Source organism: Neophocaena asiaeorientalis, unplaced genomic scaffold (genome assembly GCF_003031525.2).
Source record: "Neophocaena asiaeorientalis asiaeorientalis breed wild unplaced genomic scaffold, Neophocaena_asiaeorientalis_V1.1 scaffold71, whole genome shotgun sequence".
In the NCBI taxonomy this organism is placed as follows: Eukaryota; Metazoa; Chordata; class Mammalia; order Artiodactyla; family Phocoenidae; genus Neophocaena; species Neophocaena asiaeorientalis.
The window spans coordinates 2,890,131-2,914,373 of NW_020175439.1; the positions used below are offsets into that span (position 1 = coordinate 2,890,131).

A 24,243-nucleotide genomic window follows, 5' to 3' on the forward strand; every position below is an offset into this window, starting at 1 on the left:
AGAATCCTACTATTTGCAGACATATACCGTGCTGGTGGTTCTGGTCAATTTCTGCATTTCGCTAGTATCCCACGCAATGGAAAAGGAATTACACTGTAGGGGAAGTGTGGTATTCCTTGGGTAGCATAATCCAGATATTCATAAGTATGTGTACTTGGGCCAAAAGGTTCTCAGAAGCCACGCAAAGAAACGCAGAAATAAAGACAAGGAGGCCCTGGCGATCAGTAGGGACTTTTTTGTTTTAAGAAGTCGATTCTAAACACAGCTGAACTCATGAGGATATGTCTCTTAAAATATGGGTTTCCATGGTATCTTCCTATTGAACACCCTCCCTTCCCTTCCTCCCTTCTTTTCTTATCTCCTTCAACAATGTTTATTGAGTGCCTACTCCCTTCTAGGCACTGTGCTCACTAACATCTCCTTAGATTTCTATACTTTCTTTCTTTTCCAGGCTGAGCAAATTATGTCTTTCAGGCTAAATATATCTGTCTGTCTCCAGTATATGACCTCAAGAGTACGAAAGGGCTAAAGGGGTTCCTGTGCCAGTCATTCCCAAAGATAAAGGCCAATGCTTCCATGTAGAGCACCAAAACACAGCCAAATAATTTGTTTAGGAGAAAATAAATGACTCACATTACTGATTTGCTTGTAGAAAACAGACCTGGCTAAAATAAACTCAATTGTGTATAATCAGGGTACCTACCTACTCTACTGTCCCATGATTCCCATATCTGGGAATGCTTTTCACATCTGTTCTAGGAAAAATAGTAACCCAACAGTCAACTGGTCTGAGCAGCCTTATCAGAGCCACAGTGGATTACAGCATTTGTTACTCTGTTACATGTTGAAGCAACATGGCATTAAAGCCAAGTACACACCAATGTCAGTTGTGACATATTCTCAAATTGGAAGAAACTTTGCTTGCCATCAGTGATATGGCAGAAGGCAACGGGAATTGCTACTGGTAATGGTTAATGTTCATTTCTTCCTGTTCCACTTTCTATAAACAAGGTAATGCCTATACAAGCTCATTACTGTAAACTGAGCACATTAAATTGGCAGTAAAACCAGAGTATTTACTCTAGTGCACATATAAAGTACCTCATCCAATGTTTTGGAAATGTTTCAAGTTTTGAAACCAAGCAGCTGGCAGCTTTACAAGCCAAACCTTACACTTAAATCACTCACTCTGGAAAGTTTTTTGGTGTCCCGTGTCAGGTAGTACCATTCAGCAGACATTCATTCCCCACCCCTTGGATTCTTTTGCAATAAATTTGCATTCATGGGGCTCTTATAACTGTTCCAGCACCACAGACTCCAATGGCTGTTGATTAAATGTATATATCCTGTGCGTTTAATCTGACTTTCATTATGGTCACTTCATAAAAATGCCACAGACTGGACAAGCGATGACACATAGCAAGAACCTGGAATCCCTGCAAAGCCTCAGATTAGGTTTTTTTCTCCTTCTTTATTAATAGTGACCATTTTGTGGCCTAGCTCTAAATCAGCAAAAGTATTTGACAGCAAATGTTCCTATCTATGGATTATATATAACCCGTCCTAAACACTAGATGAAAAAGGGATAACCCCAGGAAAGGAAGGGCTGGCTTCCATGTAAATCATGTTACAAATTGGACAACACCCAGAGAGTTCATTGTTCAGCCTCAATTGTGAAGGCCATTCCCATTTACTATTCCCCTAGAATCGATGTTAATTAAGGCAGACTGAGACCGTAAATCAGCCTGGGAGTTTACAATGTAATACAGCATTAAACATATATATTTAAATTAAAAGTAACTGATTAACCACAAGAGTTTTTCCAGAATCGGCCGAGGCCATTTCTTTATATGAAGACATGTCACCTTTCACTTTTGTGAAAAGGGGAAATGAAGGAAATATTATCTTCTAAAAAGGTGAATTAAGGCTAGTAAATGACTCATGACACTAGTTATTGGGAGGAAGGGAGGAGCTGAAAAGAGAGGGAAAAGAAGAAAAAGGACAGTCCTGTGTGAAAGGGAGTGCCTTTGTCCTGTCTCCCGTAAAGTTATTAATTTTTCTGTTACTCACAATCACTATATGGTAGGCACTATGCAAGGCACTAGGGATACAGAAATAAATAGGGTCAGCCCCTGCCCTTGAAATAAGTGTTCAGCACTGTAGTGGGGAAAGACCAACACAGGAACAGCTCCAGTGGTATGATGGGGTAACAACATTCAAAAGTATTATTGAATACCTACTATGAATATGCTTTAAGGATAAGAGATTTTATATTCTAATTTTATCAAACACTAGACAAGTAATTTGTGTGCCTCGGAGAAATCCAACCAAAGAACCACACCTGCCTGACAGAAACCAAGAGAACATCCTTCTGAGGAGAGGACTTGGGCTTCATCAAAGAAAGCACCAGATCTCTGAACCCACAGATGAAAACACAGAATTGTTTGATAAGTAAGTCCTTCTCCAAGAGCTGTGCTAACAGAGCACACCTACACAGGCCCAACTGTACCATGAAGACCAAATTTGTTTTAACCCCAAGAATATGGATAATACACATTCAAAAAATAATTCTGATTATTAACATTATTAGGTACCCACCATTTACTGAGCATTTTCACTATTTCACTTAATCTATATAACAAATCTGTGATGTAGGTATTTTCCTTCCAGATGAGTAAACTAAGATTTATGTTACAAGTCCAAATTTACACTGCAAATAACTTACAGAGCAAAAGTTTGAACCTAGGTCTCCCAAAGTTAAGTATAGAGCTTTTCCATTCCTCTTAACATTACTGGTTCCCCCCCACTTCTCTGCTGAACTATAACAGTAAGTTAAAGATCTGTGTTCAGTTAGGCCAAAGGCAGTAGAAAGAACATAATTAGGAAATTTACTGTAAAGTCAGATTTGAAAACCAAATGGATCAAGAGAATAATGATGAAAGTTAACATGTGAGTGCTTACTATGTTCCAGGCACTGTTCCAGACACTTTACATGCATTAACTCGTTTAATCCTCAAAATTGCCACATGAGGTAGGCACTGTCACCATTTCCACATCATAGGCGAGGAAGTGGAAGCTCAGCTATGTAAAGGAACTGGGGCATGGCAGTGGGCCTTCTTTGACCACTACCAATTATGTAGTTTGGCCATTTTATAGTTCATTATTTAGGCTGATTATGCCTGGGGGTTTATTTATAAGAGGATACCACTTTAACAGTTCTATTTTCTTCCACAGCAAAAGGAGGAGGAGGAGGTGAAGTGCTTGTGTTCCGGTCTTGGTTTCACACTAAATGTTCGGCAAGTCTCCCACCATCCCTCTTTTATCTATAACAATACCAGACTTGGCAACTGAAGACAGGCTCATCGATGGCACCTGTGATACAAATCTTCCTTCCAGTCCCTTGACAGACATTGATAATTGATCATGACACTTTCCAGTTAAACTCTTGAATACTTCTCAACATGGCACGTTAGAAAGCTACTACCAACTGAATGGAAGATGCCATCTCTAAGGACTTCTAGTTCTAATACTCTGCCTGTCTGAGGTACTGGGTATAGAACACATGTGACCACCAGTGGGCGCTCAATAAGAGAGTTTATCAGAGGTTCTGTGACACTGTAGATTTGTTTTGTTCCTTTTCTAAGTGCAGGTTGATGTTTCATAACTACTTGAATCATATATCTCCATGCCCATAGCCTACTCTATCCTCCAGGTTCAAAAGTTACTGCCTCCTTTTCCAAATTATGTCTTATACTTGAACATGCAACTAATGTGCTAGAAATATACCATTTGAAAAAAGTGAAATTTAGGTGGAAAAAAGTCCTAGAACAAACATGTTTAAACTTATGCAAAGTGATCACCAAGAACAACTGGAAACAGCTCACCTCCCCCAAAATTGGTTTTAGTTTCTTATTCTGAAACTATGCAGGATGCCAAGCTCATACCTTAACAGCTAAGCCTTATTAAAGTACTATTTTTAAATGCACTAATGAATGAATAACTTTTTTCTTGGTCTAAATATAGTAAAGGCTGCTTTAATCAGGAAGAGCTAGATTCAAAGAGCTGGAAAGGGCTTTAGATACAATCTATGCAGAAGGAAAGTGTTATATAAATAAACTTGTCAAAAGAAGTCCAATGACTTGCCCATGGTCATACAGCCCATTGGTGGCTGAATAGGGACTGGAACCCAATATCCTGATTCCCATCCCAGGGCTTTTTCTAAATTTAAATTTTGTTGATGTTTCTTTAAAAAGAAGATTTGATGGTCGACCAGGAAATATGAGCACCTCTTTCACAATGTCTCTTTAAAATTATTCAGCACAAGGAATTCTGTTTGAGTCCTTTTTTCCTTCAGCACAATCAACACGGGTTGACAGCAAAATACTTTTTCATTTTCTTTCTTGAAGGCAAAATGTGTTATGGAAACAGTAGTGATTTACATTCCTAGTGGATTCCACTCAGAGGTGAGGTCCTGGGACATTTTCTGCATTCTCCTCACATGCAGAAGCAAGAACTTCTGCCAGAGGACAGCAGCCACAATACTGTGATCCTCAGAGAGAAAATTATTTTCCTATGCTTATTAAAGAAAAGTTTTGTGCTCTTACAACCACAGGGCTATATTTGAGGGTCCAGGAAGGGGACTTCAAAACCAATCCCTATCCTAACGACCTTCCACAGAAGGGTTGGTTTTGGATGCGCAGAAGAAAAAGGGAATGGCCAACCTTGCCTGATTTAGGAGCTGGTTACAAATTCACTGCATCAAAGTGCTTCCTTTTTCATATGTTCCTTTCTCTGAAGAATCTAGTTATCAAAACAGGTATCAAATGCTAGTCTTTATGAAACGATCACAGCTACCTGGCTCTCAGTTACCTCACCCAGCTAAGGGAATTAAAATTAAAATTCATAATGGCAGTTAATTAGGGACATGCCACACAGGCATTTGGAAAAAATCTGTAAGTACAATTTCCTTCTGTAATTACTTCATAGCATCCTAGAATTCTGAGAACCTGGTCAGGAAATGTCATCTATTTCCCCATCTCACAAATTTTATTCCCTTCATGGTGGAATGCTTTTAAGAACTCTAACAAGGACAATACTCCACATGCCTTCTGCCAAACAGAAGTGTCCCTTCCCGAACCTGAAAGGAACAGACATCTCATAGCATCCAAGAGAGGTGGCCTGAAGTATGAATGAAATATATGGTTGTGTCCCTGGCTTTAAACAGTAAAGATGATAAAGGCAGGCTTTTTGAAAGCCAATTCAAGATGACTAGGTTGGTTTATACAATTTTTTTCAAAACATATCACCAGGATAACAAAGTAACATGCAAGTCTGTTCTCCCCAAGACAACTAGAGAGACTGAAGTTGCTTAATTATTCAACAGTAATGGTAAGATGTCATGAGGGTCATGTCTATGTATGTAAAACAAAGTAGGCAATTCATTGAGCACTGAGGTGATTAATCTTGCATGTACTTCTTTATCTTCCTTATAGAACAAACTAGAATGGAAGTACTAGAGTTGAATCTCCATTTAAAATCAGTCTTCCTTTTACCACTTGTGTAAATCCTGAGCCATCTAAAATAGACTTTGAAACTCTTTGAGCTTTGTTTCCTTTTCTATAAAAGCAGAAATAAGGCCTGTTCCTTGCGGGGCTATTGTACAATTAGGTGAGATAAAATGTGAATGTGCGTAAGGCTTAGTTGGCTAAAACGGAAGTTTCTGCCTTTTCTAAGTTCCTTGAAGAAAGGTCTCCCGGCATCATTTGGATTCCCCCACATTCTAACACAGCACTTAACATGCAGACAGTTTTCAAAAGATTTAATAAATCATGCTACTGGGGAAAGAAGCAAAGGTGGGATAAGGAATTCAGGACTGGCTGTCAACAGGAATTTGATTCTTCTAAAAATTGCTTTAATTTGTTTTATAAATCTCAGCAGTTACTTGGATAAAGATTCAAAACAGTGAAGCTTAGCCGTGCAAGCCAAGCCACATCACTTGGCCACTTCTGCAGCAGGAAGACAGTCAAGGACAAATCAGGCTTACCACACTTCCACCCCACAGCAAAGTGGCCGTGACAATACAGAGAGGCTGCCATGAATTTTCTAATTGGAGAATCTAAACCCCTGAGGAGTTCTCAAAGCAGCAGGCATTAATAGGAGTTAGGTGTAAATAACTTCCTATCCTCAATGAATCTTTGACATAAAGCTGCCATGTTTTATTTCAGTAATAAAATGTTTTGTTTTTTTAATAGTAAATGCTTCAAATGATTTGTATTAAATCCTGCAGTAGATTATGCCTTGGAGGGTTGAATTTTACTCGGCTTGCCGCTAAACTGCTTTTGGTTCATCAAAGGAGAGTACCAGACAGCAAATCAATAACCAGACTGATCTATTTATAGGAAAAAGTTCAATTACTTTTAATTAAGAGTGGAAAGAAGTAGTTTGAGGACTTGTCATACGTTAGTTATCTCCTTTTACATGACTGTTCCATTGTTTCTGCTGATGTACTTTAAAGAGATTTACAGACAACAAAGTACAGACAGCACTATCATTTAACTATATAAAATTAAATTTCTACTGTTATAAAAAATTATTTATATTGATGATCACCTCAGTATGCTACCTTGCAAAGCTGGTAGCTTTTAAATATTATAATCAAAGGCAATAAAGGTATTTTTAACTTTAATGAACAAAAATCCCCACCTTATTTTACTTCTAATTAAGAGGCCACCTATATAAAATAAAACAAAGAAGCAAATGTCCAGATCACTTATGGGGTGAGAGGAAAAGCTTCCTATTGAAATATCTAAGGTAGTGAGAGCAACAGTGGTTCTGTTGCCTTCCATTCTTCGCTTTGCTTCACGCCAAAACATCTGGCTAAAAAGTGAAAAAACACCCAAATGGCATTGTATAGGAAAACACCTAGATGATTGATTGCATTTTTCGCTTTAAAGTCAATGTTTTGATATTATCGAGACGTGGCCTTTGTTCAATAGGTGTAATTGTTTCCTGACAAAAAGCATGGTTTTACAAAGCCTGCTTTGACAAGGACTAGTTTATCAATCTTAATTTTAATCAATTAACAGTTTTAAATAATAGACTCAATATTGTATGCCTTGAATCCCACTCATCCTGAGTCTTAGGCTGAAAGGCAGGAGAAAGGAAAAGCCTTCAACAGAAAAGACTGCAAACTAGACTTTGAAAGTATGTAAATAGCACAAAGTCAAAGAAATGAGAAACTAGAGGCAACATTTTAAAAGAGCTTTAAAATATTAATCTAAATTGATTGTGCCAGAGTATTTTAAAATAAATGCTGTATGCCCAACATATTACATGCCATGATTATACAAATTGTGTTAACGCTGTAAACAGAAATAAGTTAGGATATTAGCAGTTAGGTAGCCAAGATCCACCCAGCTTCTCACATAGCCATCTAACCTCAAGGTCTGTTTCTGAAAGTGAAAGGACACTGATGAGAGTACAGAGACAAAAGATCATTAGTCACGTCCTCCAGAGGACAGTTCAGTTTGGCCAGACTTCAGGGGATGAGGCTCCATCCAAATGAACTAGGAGGCGAAGTACGGGGGGTAGGGGGCTGCCTTCTTTCCCAGAATGAGGCAGCTAGGATTACTGAGATTAAAGGGCTCTGGGGGTAATTCCAAGAACCTGTGACACAGATTAGAGCAGACCTAGTGATTCAGGATCCCAAGGGTTATGGCAGGTATCTCTACCACAGACCTAAACTGTGTGACTTTCCCAGCCTCAGTCGTATCACCAGGTTTGACTAGCACCTATGTTGAATATCATGGAGGTCTTTTTGGTCTTCTTAGGTGTCCTAAGATCAAATTCTGCCTCCCCATTGCTCTCAAACTACTTCTTTACGGATCAAATTTCTACATGTATAAAGATTACTAAATGGTGTGACTTAGGTGTGTCATTTAATCTTTCTGTGGCTCAATTTTCTCAACTCTAAAATAAGAAAATCACCTCATCCAGTGGTTGTAAGGATTAAAGTATTGGATTACTGAAAAGTCTGGTATAGTGTGCACTCAAACTCTTAATTGATTCTGATTCTGAATGTAAACCATCAATTCAAGGCAATTTATTAGTGCTCTTAAAAAAAAAAAAAAAAGCTAGACACTCCTTGTTCTGTGTTTATTTGTTCCATTTATTCTTCTATTGCCAGTAAGACCCCTTTGCCAAACCACGAGAGACACATAGGGCAAAAGGATGGGAGAAGAAGGTAAAGATGGTGAAGGTCATCCCACACTCTGACTAAGTCTCTCAGAATTTCTGATTGTGACCCTTGCCTGATTCGGCCATGAAGACAGACTAATGCAGGTCGGTTCAAACACACTACTGTAGCCTGGCTCTGAGAGGGTCTGAGCAGTGGTGTGGGAAATACGCTTGGAGAAGAAGGAACTTCAGGAAGGACTTTAAGGCCCTCCTGTCAGTCTTGAGAAAGCAGAATGTGACTTGATTTCTTTTTGACTTCTGCTTGGAAACAAATGTTCCTTTGCCTATCTTTCCCAGGTTTAATTAGTCTTCTTGCTCAGAATTCAGCCTGTTCATTTGCAAATGGAAGACATCAGAAAGGCCAGTGAGTGTGGGTGTGGGCGTTGGTGGTGGGGAGGAGACTGAAGTGTTTATTTTCAAAGCCACAGGGGTCCCCATTTGAAAAAGCACCCAGCTTATCTCAATGTTTTTGTTTGTATGATTTTGAATTAAAAGGTTGGGGCAATTCATTTAGGAGATTAAGCTGTCTTACAATGGGCCTAGTTGCCCTATTTATTTACTAGTACTGATAGGGTTAAAAAAAAAATCTTTCTACGACATGCCTTTTCATTATTCAAGTGCAATAATTTTAAAGGATTCCTTTGGTCTTTGATTTTATTGCCAATTAATTTTCCATTAAAATGATGTTTATTTGCTGGTCACAGATAAAAATCACAAACCATGTGTGTAACAGTTTAGGGTTGCCAGTTTTAGCAAGTAAGAATACAGGATGCCCAGTTAAATATGAATTTCAGAAAAACAGCTAATTAAATTTCAGAATAAGTATGTCCTAAATCACTGGCAAATCATGGGGCATACTTATATTTAAAAAGTATTCATTATTTACCTAAAATTCAAGTTCAACCAGGCACCCTGTATTTTACCTGGCAACCCTACCAGGTTTTTGTGGATGTTGTACACACTCCAAGGATGCCAAGGATGAAAACTGGGAGAAAGTCCATTTTATTACTATATTTAAACTTGCTTCCTGCAGATTTGAAGTACTTCATCAGTCAGAATAATAATTCCCAGTTAATAAACAGATATACTGACACCTCAGGAAATCAAGTGAATTTTGACTACTGGATGAGACCCAGTTCTAACTACCGAAGCCCATTCCATTTATAGTAATTTTTTTCATTAAGAAAAAGTAAAACACAAAAGGGACAACTGATATCTTCAGTTGAATTAGAAGTTAATGTCATGAACTACTACATTTAAAGGCCAATATCATCTTTCATTGATGTTACAAAGCAAATATCCTGTGCAAAGAGGGGCTGAAACACCCCAGTGCATATCCTAAGGTTGAAGAGGCGTTTGAACCAATAAATGAGTGATTTCTCCACAGGAGACTAAACATTTCCTTGTGACAGTAAACAAACAACAAGCTGAATTTTATGTTGCACAACTATTTTCATGTATCTGTTGATATAAATAGTTAAAAGAACAGGCGGATTACTGAATTTTTTCTATCAATTAAAATTAAAATTTTTGTCCTTGACTTAAATGTTAGCAAATACTTTCAAACATAACTATACCTATTTTGTACTTAAATAATTAATTCCTTCCTCTTTGCTCTTGGCCATTACAAATATACAGAAAGGTCTACGTGATACCTTCCTTACCCCAGGAATTGGATTGTAATATTCATAGTCATTCATTACTAAAACCCTGAGTTAACAAAATGTGATGAACTAATGAGCCTAATTAAGCAGAGCTTATAGAGTCAATTTCATTACCTTAAAGTCACATCTAATATTTAGGAAGAAAGTGTTTTTTTGTAGACCTCAAATCACCTTAATTTTTCTTTTCCTTTCTTTCTTTCTTCTTTTTTGTTTTTTAATAGTTACCTTCCCAGAAAAAGGGAAAAAAGGAGACATCAAATGAAAAGCTCCAATTAACCTTCAAATATTTGGTTAAGAAATCCTTTTTTGCTATTTACATAAACCATAAGAAAATATCTTGCTAGGACGTGATTTTGAAGTAAACCTCATGTTGGGGGTAAGGCTTGCTAAGAAATGCCACTGAAAGCTGCCACTTGACCCGGAATTCCTCTACAAGAAAAACTAGCCATAACTACATGTGAGACTTATAAGAGAAACTGCCGGAATGTCAACTTCATTTGCAGCAGCCCCATATGGCCTGATCACTCTCCTTGGCATGATAAATCACTGGCAGAATCCTTACCTTCCTACGTTTGATCTCTGCTCAGCAAGATGTGGTTTTGATGTGAAGAACTCCAGATCTCTTGGGTCAGAGACAAATAGCAGTGGCACTGACCTGCAAAGTGCTAAGTCTCTATTAGACTCAAGTGAAAAGCCGTAGCTTCTGACAAGTTCCCTCTCCACAGAGTTTACCCGACCCACCGTGGTTTTCATGAGCTTAGGTTGACAAAGAAGCTGCCAAAATGGTTTGGAGGAAAAGTGCCAACAAACCTTTTCTTTCTACCACTATCACCAAGTATTAAAATCAATGTTCCCTAAGACTTAAAGGAGGAATTCTCTTGGGAGTCACTGCTCTAATTTCTAGTACTCTAAGTGTTCAGTGAACACAAAAATTTTTATTTCCAGTGGATCTTTATGACACTGCTAATCACTCATTTACATAAGGAGAATCATTAACAGAGATTTCTGTGGACTACTTTTTGGTAATTATTAGGACATCCTTGGGAAAATATTTTTAAAAAACACTATTCTGAGTGAAAATTTTGGGCCCCAGAAAGACTGTAACTAGATATACAAACAAGTTTGGTATTGTCCTTCCGATCTCATGATCCCAGGTTGGGACCCAGGAAATTAAAGAGTTCTGCCGAGTCAGGGTGGGATAAAGAAATCTTACAACTTTTCTAATCCAGTCATTTTTATAAGTACTAGGTGGGTTAGTAAATAAGCAACTCATTCTGTCCTATCACTTTATAAGTAATAAAAGTGATGTCTAAGGAATTTAAGTAAGTTACCCAATATCACAAAGCATTTTCATATCCTGAGAGCCTAGCGTACGAGGAAGTGCTAAATAAGCAATCGAGTAATTTGTTCATTCATTAATTCAGTGACTATTTATCGTGTGCCTACATGTACAGGGAACTGCTAAATGAGCATACATCCCTGGCAGAGCTGGGACCAGAACACAGGTCTTCTAATGCACAGTCCACTGCCTTGCTCACTACTCTACAATGTACCCTGAGGGCTTCTATTTCAAAGGAAGGGGTAAGTGGGAGTGGAGGAAGGGAGTTCTCCTTGAGAGAGACAGAGAGAGAATATGCATGAGCTTTCTTTAAAGAGAGAAAGCTATTTATTTCAAAACACTTTACCCTGGAATTCACTTTCTAGTCCCAGCATTCTATTAGTAACTCTGCAAATGGATCAGACAATATTATTTTCTAGTATTCATCCATTTACTCATTATTCAAACACAAAAATGTGTGGACCACACTTTGTGCCAAAGGTGCGATGATACCAGCTTTCATGAAAATTTGAATCCAGGAAGATAAGTAGCCCAGGCAGTAAGCAATAATTGAATCCCTTGATGTGACATTATCAAAACACACAAGTTATTTAGCAGTAATAATAAAGACCTTAGATAAACCTAAAAAAACACATTTGAAAGATTTCTCACAAGACAGTTGGTTTGTTCAGAAGTCATTTGTGATTATAAAAATAACAGCAGAATCACTCCAAAAATTGTAAGACAAAAAATAATGTGAAATTTTAGTTGGCTGTAATGATAAGGAGTTCTGAGAAAGCAAGAAGTGTGCTATCATGTTAACAGCTGCATTATTTCAATAGCTGTCCAACTACACCCTCACAATTAAAGACACTCATAAATAAGCTCTTCATTAGCTCTCTATAGAACTCAGTCACTGACTTTGCCAGTGTTCATAAAAGCAGAATGTTTGGTTTCTGTTTTAGCTAAATGTAGTTTACGTACTCATATTTATACATACGTGACTATACTTAATGTTGAGCAATCATCTCTCTCCTTAATTTGGATCATCAGGAGTTCCAAAAATCACTCTGAAAAAAACTTCTTTTCTTTCTTTCTTCTCTTTTTCTCTGTTGGAATTCCTGGTAATGATACCAGAATGTGGGCAAACCTCATTAGTCTCCCTGCTGTTTACAAGACAGGATTTATGCTCAATGTGCTGAACACAATGACACACATCACTAAATGGCTACAACTACCACCCAGGCTTTAATCTGAGAAATTTTTCACTCGGTACAAATACCTATCAGCGTGGAGAAACATGGAAGAGCAATTACAGCCAACACATGTAGTCTTTTAAGAGTACCCAATAAATACCCATTTGTGAAGGTTAATTTAATGCAACCTAGGCTGTTATCCGGAATAGTATATGTCACCAATTCAATCCATTAAGTAATTACTAAATTCTCAAGAGGGCTCACAGAAGTTAAATGTGGTTATTCCAGGTTCATTGCTTCTGGTCTCCCTAGGGACCATTCGGGCCAACAGCTGGAAGAGCTGACTACAAAGGTTCCCAGGCAGAGCTAACCACTTTATGAAAACAGGTAAATGAGTCTAACCAAGGAATGAGGGTCATCAAGGGCCTGTCTGAGAGAAATACTCAGGGAAGGAGAAGAGAAGCACAAGTGCGTAAAAATTTAAAAGGAGATGGGAAAGGTGAGAAGAAGGGATGTTTGACTGGGAAGTAGAGGAGAAAGAGCAATGTGTTCTCTCTAAAAGTGAAGACAGAACTCTGGAGATTATAAAATCTGGCTTAAAGGCAATAACTTGACAGTAGTTTCTTTAGACAGGATTTTTGAGCCATTTACAATGAAACATTAATTGTCCATCCCAATCACCACCACGCTCTGTCACTTTAACTCTGTTAAAGTTTGGTTATTGCATGAATTCCTGCGGACCACTGTTTCTCTCTTCTGCATCCCCGCTGAGGTTACATGTAATAGATGGATCTAACAGTAGTTAAGCCTTAGTGAGAAACGGTTGCTCATAAAGGCAAGATAGAACATATCCACCCAACTCTTTCTGGCAAGTGCCTCTCCCACACAATTTATAGTCAAATAACACAAAATGATGGCCTATGGGGAGAGAGGAAGATCTGAAAGACTATGAAATATATTTGCTTTCAACAGTCTCATTAATCCTCACTCCCAAGTGAATCTGAATAACCATACCAAAGAAAAGCACTTTTTTGACTGAAAAAACAAACAAGCAGGTGTTATTAAGGGCCACGTGTGACTACCCAACCAGTGAGAATCCAAAAATACAGTTCTTTCCCGTAGCCTAAAGAATCACACCTACCCAGGTGATTCATACCTAAAGTGTTGATTATATCAACTTTTTTTTTTGTTTGAACACACACTCTCATCTTTATGTCAGGCTGAAATTGTTGCTAATGATAGCTACAATACCAACTGGACTTAAGGTTGGGATTTGTAGTCAGAGAACTGGGTTTGGGATTATCCTGCAAAACATTTAGCAGAGCTTTAGGCTAATAATCCAAAATGTTTTGTCTTTGTTGTGGTTTTTGTGCTTATTCTTATTGTTATGAGGAGAGAAGGAAAAGGATTATTTGAGTCTTGGAATTGTCACCTATAGCTACTGATCCTGGAAAAATTAATTAACTTTAATATACTTGATTGTATCACTTATAAAATGGGGATATTAATATAATATTCACATAATAGGACTGCCACAATTATTAAAAGCAATCATATGTGAAAAGTACTTTGGAAACCATAGCATTAATAATGAAAGGATAATATATTAATAAAGTATTAATAAAAAGATAATTCATTGCTATTAGTAGCTATTAATAATAAAATATAACAAGTATTCATTCAACAAATATGCCCTAAGCATTTACACTGTAAGACACTGAACTAGATGCTTCCAAAATACCAACATGAATGAAAGTTTATAATCTAGCACAGTTTAGGAGTAGAAGATTATGCAGAAAAATATAATACAAGGCAAAAATTGCACATTTTAGTAGTAGTGCAAACAAGTAACAAGGGCTTTCAGAGAATATGTTCATCTGTTAGGTATTACATAAGTAACATCCACAGAAGGGCTAGATTCAGTTTTAAGGTTGGAGAATTTCATTCTTCGGTAGGTTCTTTAGAATTAGAGGCACACATGCACATATCAAATAACTTACGAAATCCAAATACGAAGGTGAATGTATAACACCAGCTTTGAGTTTAAAACACAATAAGTTCAAATATTAACAAAAAACAAAGTAATGCTATTTTCAAGCCTGGTGCTAAGGAATAATTTAAATTCTCTAAACTAACAGGATGACGTATAGTACTGAATTAGTTAGCCAAGATATAAATGGTACCATTTATATTAAAAGGTTTAGCATGCGGGACAATAACATATATCATTGCTAACACATATATATGGAATCTAAGAAAAAAAGAAAAAGGTCATGAAGAACCTAGGGGTAAGACAGGAATAAAGACACAGACCTACAAGAGAATGGACTTGAGGATATGGGGAGGGGGAAGGGTAAGCTGTGACAAAGCGAGAGAGTGGCATGGACATATATACACTACCAAATTAAGGTAGACAGCTAGTGGGAAGCAGCAGCATAGCACAGGGAGATCAGCTCGGTGGTTTGTGACCACCTAGAGGGGTGGGATAGGGAGGGTGGGAGGGAGGGAGACGCAAGAGGGAAGAGATATGGAAACATATGTATAACTGATTCACTTTGTTATAAAGCAGAAACTAACACACTATTGTAAAGCAATTATACACCAATAAAGATGTTAAAAAAGAAACACATAGAAACTCGAAAAAAAACAAAAACAAAAAACTCAGTAATATAGCATATTTAGTATTGTTTTAAAAGAGTGTTTTATTTCTGGAATAATAATATTGATAGTTGCACTAGTAGTAATAATAATAACTTATTGAGGCATTACCGTCTGGTACTTTTCTAAGTGCTTTCGATGTATTAAATCATTTAATCTTCACAACACCTTCCTTATCTCACAGATAGTAAAAGTGAGGCACACTTTTGCTCGCCCACGGTTACACAGTTAGGCAAGTGACAGAGTCAATGTTGAAGTCCAGGCTGCCTGGCTGCTGGACTCATTATTTTGCCAGGAAATATGTGATTATTAAGTACAAACTGTTTAAATGGTTATTTTATTTATTAATGGGATCCAGCAGAATAACCTCCATGGACAATATAAGAAAGCATGAATTAATTCAATAAATATTTACTAAGTAAAAATAAATAAATAACATATATCATTTATGAATGCATATACATGTATGAATACGTACACCAATGGGAAAGATAAATGCCAAATACCTCTGAGAAAGGAAGGAGAGGAGAGAGGGGAACGGGAGAAGTTCATAGGGGAAGTGACAGTGTATTTCTTTAAAAAGATTAGAAGCAAATAGGGCAAACAGTTAAGAACAAACAAATCTGGGTATATGTATGCATGCTTGTTATATTGTCTATACTCTGCTGTATGATTGAAATATTTGATTTCGTCTCAAGTATGTCTAACAATACAATGTGCTGTTGCTGTGCTGAGGTTGAAACATCTCTTTACCTTCTGAATCATCATGGTGCTTTAAGTGCATTCATGTCAAGAATTTAGCATCTTCTATCACGCACCATAGTGATCTGTGTGCATGTTCTCACCCCACACCCAAATAGGAATCCTCTCCAGCCTCTTCAGGACAGGGTACACATCTATGCATCTTTTTGTACCAGACAGTGATTAACAATGCTTTGTACACAAGAGGCTCTAATAAACATCAGATGAAGAAACAAGCAAATAAATTCAGGGGAGCAAACGGGTAGCTCTGACTGAAGTTAAAGATAAAAATAACCCCAAGATAATACAATTAGATAACCTTCCCTGTGAAAATCAAGTTATATTGGTATGCTGGTTATCAGACTCTAAAATATAGATAAGGTAGAATTCACTGGTTTCATGTTCCACCAATCAGTCTCATACTATTTCCTAATTTCCTCCCAAAAAGGATTCAGTGAGAGAGTCCAATTTTCACACCTGGGGAAATAAGACTTTAAGTTATCCTCTGCAGATCTGTAGAGACATTTCATCATTTTGTCTTCCCGGGGAAGGTCTTCTTATTTCCCCTCTTCCTTCACCCTAAACCCTCCATCATTACACACACCTCAATCCATATATTTGGTGTGTGTCAATGGTGGGGGTTGGAGGAAGAGGGAAATAGGTGATTTCTGCCTGTTAGTGGGTTTACTAAATTCACACTACTTTGGTAGATCCACTTACCCGGGGGTAGGCTCCATCCTTACTGAGGGAAGAACCATACATCTTATACCATTTTCTGACTCAGCTTAATCTCTTAGAAATCCCTAGAAATGACCCAGGGCAAAATATCCTAAGAGTCATTGGACTTGAAATCTGAAGACAGGCTAGACAAACTAAAATTATGTATAAGAAAATGTAAAAAAATATAATCTTTAATTATTTTGAATTTTCCCCCTATAATCAATATTGGAAAGTGTTTTGGTACCCATGATATCCTAAATTCTGTCTAAATAAGGTGTTTCCAGTTTCAACTGGACAACAGGTTTTATCTTTCCAGAGATCTAGGGATAAAGAAACTGCTACTTTGGCTCTCCAAAGGTCAGATTGTGGTAAGGAAAGGAAATAGAGCAGGTATCTACTTCTGGAGGTAACAGAGCTGAACTGCAGTAAAAGGAAAGATTCCTTCTATAATAAAAATTAGAATGTTCACTCACAGACATTCTAATTTTTAACCACATTCTACAAAAGTCAATAAACCCCCATGTTTAGCCCCAGGGAAGTTTTGTTGAGAGCCCCGCAAAAGTCTAGATGGTGAAAGCACTCAATTATTATTCCAACTGGAATTTTCAAAGGCTGGAAGTGTTTTCAAATCATGTGACAAAACAGAGACTTACTGTAAATAAACTCATTAAGATTTTGAAGGGAAACAATTTACACATAACTCCATCATCTTACAAGTAGACAGACTAGCAATAGAGAAATGCCAGAGATAAGAAATTCCCAATTTGGGTTATCTCATATATCTGAAAGGTAAAATGGAATAAAGCTCAAAGACATGTCTGAAAAGGCACTTAAAAATTAACCAAGGTGACACTATGGCAATCATTTCTCTGCATTGGTTTGGTGTTTGAGGGGAAATGACTGGCTTTGAAATTACCTGTCACAGCAAACAGAGAAATTAAAGAAACGCTAGGAGAACTTTCAAAATAGTCACCACATGCGTGCTTTTACTTTTTGGAGGGTGAAGTGCCCCCAGACTGGGCAATCAGGACCACTGAAAGACTCTTCAATTTTAAATTTCATAAACTAAGATACCTTCCCATTTCCAAAAGGTATCTTCTGAAAATGTCCTCCTGTGCTGCCATACTTCCCAGATTTTTGCACCAATGACTTGGCAAGATCTTTCTCCAAACTACTTAAAATACCAGAAATGACTCTTTGCCATCTAACATTTAGGCCCAGCCAATTGGGTATACTGAGGCATATGGATGCACAATTTTGGCACAAGTGTCAGACATCTAATTTGATTATTAAAATACTGGCTGGGAAATTGTTTTAGTAACTTTTTAGTAAAGAGAAGTCCTTGGTAGGGAAACCTCCAAGGGATCCCATTTGATGAAAATCCAGTGTAAACATATAAGGATTCCACAGCTACCCAGAATATTAAACTCATACTTAATTAAAATTATAAACAATGGCCTGTTTCAGAAAACTTTATTGGTCATACATTTCTGATCTTTCTTAAAATGGGCATCCATTAATTTGAAACAACAAATGTATTCATCACTTCCTAAAAATGAAATGGATCTAGTCCTTAGCTGATTATCATTATATGCCACTTATTTTCACACACCTGCTCGCCTAGTCCTGACAATAACCATCATGTAAGGTAGGTACTACTATTACCTTTAATTTTGACAGATGTAGAAATTGATACTCAGTGAAGAAACTCCCTGAGAAGAGACACTGTCCATACCTTGCTTACTATTGCATCTCCAGAATCTGGCACCATACCTGGCATTGTGTGGTGAATAAATGTTATCTGTGCACATAGCTAATAAGTACAAATCTGACCAAGATTTGAACAAAGGCCTATTTTTATTCAGAGCCTTTCTTTTTTCTAAGTAAGTCAAGGGCTTATAAACTTTTTCTGAAATGTGGGTCATACAGTCCTGTTGTAACTACCTGGCTCTGCCACTGTAGTAACAGCTACAGACAATATGTAAGTGAACTGGTGTGGCTGTGTTACAATAAAGCTTTATTTACAAAATCAAAGAGACAGTCTGTAGTTTGCTGACCCCTACAAGCTGTCACTAAGATAACTAAAAAGATAAAAATAGACATTAGTATTTGTATTTTATTATCCAACTGAGAAAGACTTGAGACAGAACTATATTGGTATTTGAGATGTTTTTGTTTTGGTCATGGTTTGATCATCATGCTAACCATGGTCTAATGCAACAGAGAACTTGTGCATGCCTGGCTTCTCTTAAGCCAGGCTGCAAGGAAATCAGACCTCACAGAACACGCACCTCAGAGAATCTTCTACCCTTACATAGAGAAACTATAATTCCTCATTTTATAGAAATAAAGGACAAAAGCACCTCAGCAAATGATGATTCCATATGATTCCTGCCTGTATAGTAGAAGGCATCAGGCAGGACCCCCGAAAAGTTATCTAATTCAAATCCTACAATGAAGTTGTTTAGCTTTCCTGGGTTAAATGGAGATGATACAAACATCAAAAAGCTGTCCAATTATGAAAAAGTATAGTTTTGAAAACCTGAGGTCCCCATTAAACGCGAAATTTGATTAACAACTAATGATCAAGCAGACAATCTTGATTAGAGCTTTGGAAGTAACCAAACCTGTACCATCTTTTAAGAAATAATCCCTGGTATAGGCAAGAATCTTGCCTCAAACCTATAAACCCCCCCCACTAACTCACAGAAATAGCAAATATAGTAATTTAAAGCCAGGGAATCAGAAGTCACAAAACGTAGCTCCTTCTTAAAAGAAGTAGACCAGTTCATATTCTCTCCATGTTTGCAACAGAAACAATATACAAAAATAAAGATTTAAAACTCTTTCTCTCTCAAAAAAAAGTATGTGACTGTTAGGAAAAGCAAAGTGTATGGTGAGGAAAGCTCTTATCAATTTTTTATAAGTCAAGGCCAAGGTCTTCCTTATCAATTATTCCTACTTCTTCCTACTCTGTCTCCTTCAAAAGGTTTTGCAAGGATCAAATAAGATACATATGAAAGTGCTAGGTAAGCCATTAGGTCCCATACACAATGTAAGTGGCATTAAAAGTATTATCATTATTGTTATTATTACATTGATCAACTGAATTACTGCCATACTGGTAACCAAATTTTGGCATTCCATCTTTCTAAAAAGACCTTAAGCTCCTAGGAGGCCCATGCTTCCTCAGCCCAACTAGCTTAACGAAAAGCGCTGTTGTCAGGAAGATGCCACTTAAAAATCCTTCGAACTGAACTGAAATTGATCCCAGAAAACAGTAGGTGTTCAATAAAAGGTTGTTAAATGAATAAATAAAAGAATAAATAGTAGTTACCCAATGCACATTAGCTCTAATTTTCAGTTAATTGCCTTTTATTTTTTTCTCTTCTAGTTTAGTGGGTCAGCTCTCCATAACCCCCTTATTCCCTATGTCTTAGCTCCTCACAGTATCAAATGCTAGAGGAAAACAAAACCCTTTATGTTAGTGTTAGTTATGGGCATAAACTCTCACTGAAAAGTGATCAACAGAGAGACAGCACAATGCATGTGTGTATAGTGGGTGGGGGGAGGAGGGACTAGTAGAGTCAGAAAAGATGATAGAGACAATAGAGAAGGTCGGGGTGGGATAAAGTCGGAAAGTTTTCAAAGATCTTCTGGGAATCTGGAAGAGATCTCCCTTGTAGTTAGGGGCAGTCAGCAAAGAGCAAGCCTTGATTTTATAATATGTGTACTCCTATAATATATTCAGATATACAAAAATTTAAAAACCAGACTGATAAAATAGGAACAACTCAGAAAATCTTTAATTCATAAAAGCACAGCTAAAAACAATGACACTCCTATGCTAGCTGTTAAGCAGTCTCCTTAGAATACAAGGAGGAGAGCGCACATTCTCCCGGCCCCAAAGTGGTCCCCTCGCTACTTGATGTTGGTGGAGTTATCAGTCTTTCCTGACTAAGGCAGTCTGCAGTTTTTTGTTTTGTTTTGTTTAAACATATTACTTAAAAAAAGAATCACTTTTAAAACTTGGGGTCTAGCTTGCTGTATTAGGAAAATAAAAATAGATATATTCCAAAAAATGGTATTGCTATTGCTGATCAGTTCTAAATGGGTGTTGGAACTTCAGAGAGGAAGGCTTATTTGAAAAACTAAATGTAATTGCCTGAGAGTCAATACAAAACCACGAGTTCAGCCCTTTCAGCGTTCTTTGGGATTGAATTTTAATTTTGGAGTATTTCCATGGATGGGCAATAGCAGTAACTTTTATTTCTTATGATCTCCCCTATTCCCCTTTTATAAAAAATGTAAAATACTTTTAGAAGAAGAAAGAAAATGGTGAAAAATACAGAAAAATACATCACAAGTGCAAAGTTTTCTGAATGCATGCTACTTGAAATACTCAAAATATCACCACTTACATAAAAGTAGTGACTTTATACTGGTCCTCAAGTCATATTTTAAAGTCCTGTCATTATATATCCTTCACTAAAGAGTTTTTATTTAACAAGACAAAAATTATTAAGGATTCATCTATATTTGTCTTGTACCATTTTCTGACACAAATACTGTATTTCTTTCCTACATGTTATTCAACAATCACACTAGCATAATAATGTTTTAGCTATTACCCTTTTTAAAATTCCTAATGAATGTGGGTATCACTGCTCTAAAGGACTGTGCACTGTACCTTGTTCATTCTTCTGCTTAAACTCACTAATATAATTTCATGATCGTAAGTGAATTTTTTAAAACTCTCCATTAATCTTACTTTCCTTTTAAGTAAAAAAAAATCATTACCCATTACCCTCAGTTACCAAAAGAGCAGCTTCTGCTCTTCATGTTAAAGATGCTGCTTGCCCATGCCGCTTGTCTCAGAAAATTCAGAAGTCTCACTAAAGAGCTGAGGAGGAAAGCTGCTGGGAATGTTCGCAGATACCTGATTTTACAAGGTTTTGTGAAAAGAGCTTGCCTTTAGATTAGGAATACTCAGTGTTTATGAGGGTTGTTTGCCAAGCCTAAAATAAGGTGCCTCCTCCCCACAAATTAAAGAATCAAGTTACAATCCATTATTTCATTTTTGATTGTTTTTCTTTGTAATAAGTGGGAAAGTGGATACTGGATAAAAGTCTCCCCTGAGCTAAAAGACTCCACATTAAAGGCTTCAATTAGCTATAAATCAGTTGTCTTTCCTACTGGGGGAGAACAAGAGAAAAAAGAGAGCGAGGGTTGTCAGAGTAAAAGAGAACTGGAAGAGTTTCAAAATTAAATTCCTAGATACCTAAAACTCCTTTCAGGGGCTGTGAGGAAAATCCAATCCAAAGTAAGGCTAAAATCAAACCCTCCCAAATCTGAAGTCCTCTCTCCAGCATAGCTCTTGCATCCTAAGACCTTTAAAGAAAGCCTGAAGAGGTTAGGGACCCTCATAAAACAAAACTCTTTTGCTGCATGCTTTCCCTGCTTGTTCCTAAACCCGGAGAATTGCCACACATTGGCACCATTGTTATGCAAACAATGCCTATATGGTTGTAACCATTAACGACCTCTCCTTAAAATGGCTTTCAAGAATTTGTCACACCATCTAAAAAGCTAACAGGTACATTAAATCCATCTAAGTTGGCATTCGAAATACAAGTCACCCTGATTTTTATCCTAAAACTTAGCAGGTAAAATTTCAATATTCTGATGGATTTTTTATAAATTTCACTTTCAACCCTTAAGCCAAAACCAAACTATTTACTTCTGGACAAAATTTAGTTTATCTCGTAATAAGCATGATAGAAAACAACTTTAACCGTATTGTGTGTGTGCAGTATGTGTTTAAGTTGATTGGGCGATGTCTGTAGTAGAAATCAACTAAAAGGAATAGAAAATCAAACAGGACAACTGTAAAAGGAACTCCAAGAAACATTATTTTAAATCGCATCTATTTCTCTCTCTCTCCCACCCCAATGCCATAACATAACCGCCCCCCCCCCCCCCCAAAAAACCGTGTGTGTAATCAATGCATTTTTTTCCATGTCGAATTTGTGGGAAGTAAATTCTATTTACATTAAGGTAGCGAACTCATTTCCTTTTTATGTTGTGGTGCAACAAAAAATTCCTGCTTGGCCAACCCGAGATGTCAGAGTTCATTATAAAAAGTAATTTTTTTTTTCAGTTCAAAAGCGAACCCGTTAATTTGCACGAATTTAAAGACTTCTCAAGTTTTCCAGGAAAACTGCCACTGCCTACAGAATTCGAATGAAATGCTGACATCGGATCTACTGTACTCAGCAGCCAGGTTTCCATGAAATCTGCAAAGGCAGCCAGAGTGCTGCGTGCCGGACGATCCTACGCGAAAGCCGCTCGCGGCGCACCGTGCGGACTGCCGAGGACCCGAGCGCGGCCAGCAGCCCTGCGGCCCCTGAAGGTGGACGGCCAAGAAGAGACGGCCAGGCTGCGTAGCCGACCTGGCGGGGAACCCTTCTTACCCCTTTGAGGAGTGGAAGCGGTGCCGACGCCTTCCCCGCAGCAGTCGGGACGCTGAGAATCCGACCAGAAGGCAGCGGGAAATGCGGTTTGGGAAGGAGCCGTTGACGGCGACCCTCAGCACCGCGCGGCAGGCTGGGGCGAGTCCCCGACGCGTCCCATGATCCCAGCAGGACTTCAGAAGCCCCAACGCCGAGGATGGGGTGTTGTCTCTCTGCTGCGCGGGGACGACACACTGGCCCGGGAGACCCGGGCCCCAAACCCCGTCACGCCACCCTCTCCCCCTAACAGACCATGGAGAGGAAGGAAGGTTCTAGAAAGTCTCCGTGGACGGCAGGCCCTCTCGGCGCCTTACCTTGGTGTACTTGATCTCGAGGTTGGGCGTGGGCGACGGCAGGAGGTGCAGGGACGCCATGAGGGCGGCGGGGTCGGCCTTCACCTCGCCGGGCATCTCGATCTTACTGGAAGTCATGAAGGCGGGCCGAGGTCTCGCTCGCCCGCGGCGTGGGCTGTGCGGGATGTGCGCTCGGTCCGCGAGCCAGGGGCGCGCTCGCCTGTATATAGGCAGGTGTCAAGCTGGGGCTCTTCTTATTGGACGTGAGGGCCGAGGCGCGGGGGGGCTGGTCCATCCTACCTAGGACGCCCCGGCTCAGCCCCGATTTACATAAAGCCCGCCGCCGGCGCAGCGCGGCTCGGACGCTTGGGGCCCACGGTCAAGTGCGCCTGCTGTACCCCTGTCCCCCCTGGCCGCAGGGACCGGCCCACGCCCACGCGGCCGCCGCAGTCCTCGACGGCGGGAGCGCAAACCTGCGCCGCGGCCGCGCGGGGCTCAGCTGGCTGGACTGGCCTCGCTCCGGCCGGGGCAGTGTCAGCGGAAAGCACACCTTGGTGGATATGGGGCGCGGGTCCCGGAAGCAGAGCGGGGGCTGGCGGGGGACCCGAGCGGCCCGGTGCTGACGCGGCCCCGTGAGCGGGGCGCGGTGTTGGCGGGAGAAGCCTAGGGCGCTGAGTGGGCCCGGCAAAGGATGGGGCGAGCGACGCTGCAGCGGACGCGGAGATCCCCTACCGCCTGGCGCCCGCGGAAGCCCGTCCCCCCTTCTCTCCCGGGGACCCGCAGGACACCCTCCACTCTCCTTCCCCGGGCATGTGCGCCCGGCCCTCCGCAGCGACCCCAGTCCCCGCGCACACGCACTTCCCGAAACGCGGGCCGAAGCGCGCAGTGGCCACAGGGTAGGGTACG

General features: G+C 39.1%; 1 protein-coding gene across 3 annotated transcripts in view; it reads right to left on the reverse strand.

The window, feature by feature from the left end:
• The window catches only part of ALDH1A2 (aldehyde dehydrogenase 1 family member A2), a 198,404-nt gene that overhangs the window by 71,785 nt on the left and 102,376 nt on the right, over positions 1–24,243 (reverse strand). Inside the window, exon 2 of one of the 3 annotated variants that reach the window (XM_024767810.1) lies at positions 23,359–23,557. The exons of the other annotated variants lie outside the window; for them this stretch is intronic. Within the exon in view, the coding sequence (XP_024623578.1) occupies positions 23,359–23,475 (117 nt within the window). The 5' untranslated portion in view covers positions 23,476–23,557. The remainder of the gene's footprint in view (positions 1–23,358; positions 23,558–24,243) is intronic. 3 annotated transcript variants of the gene reach the window in all.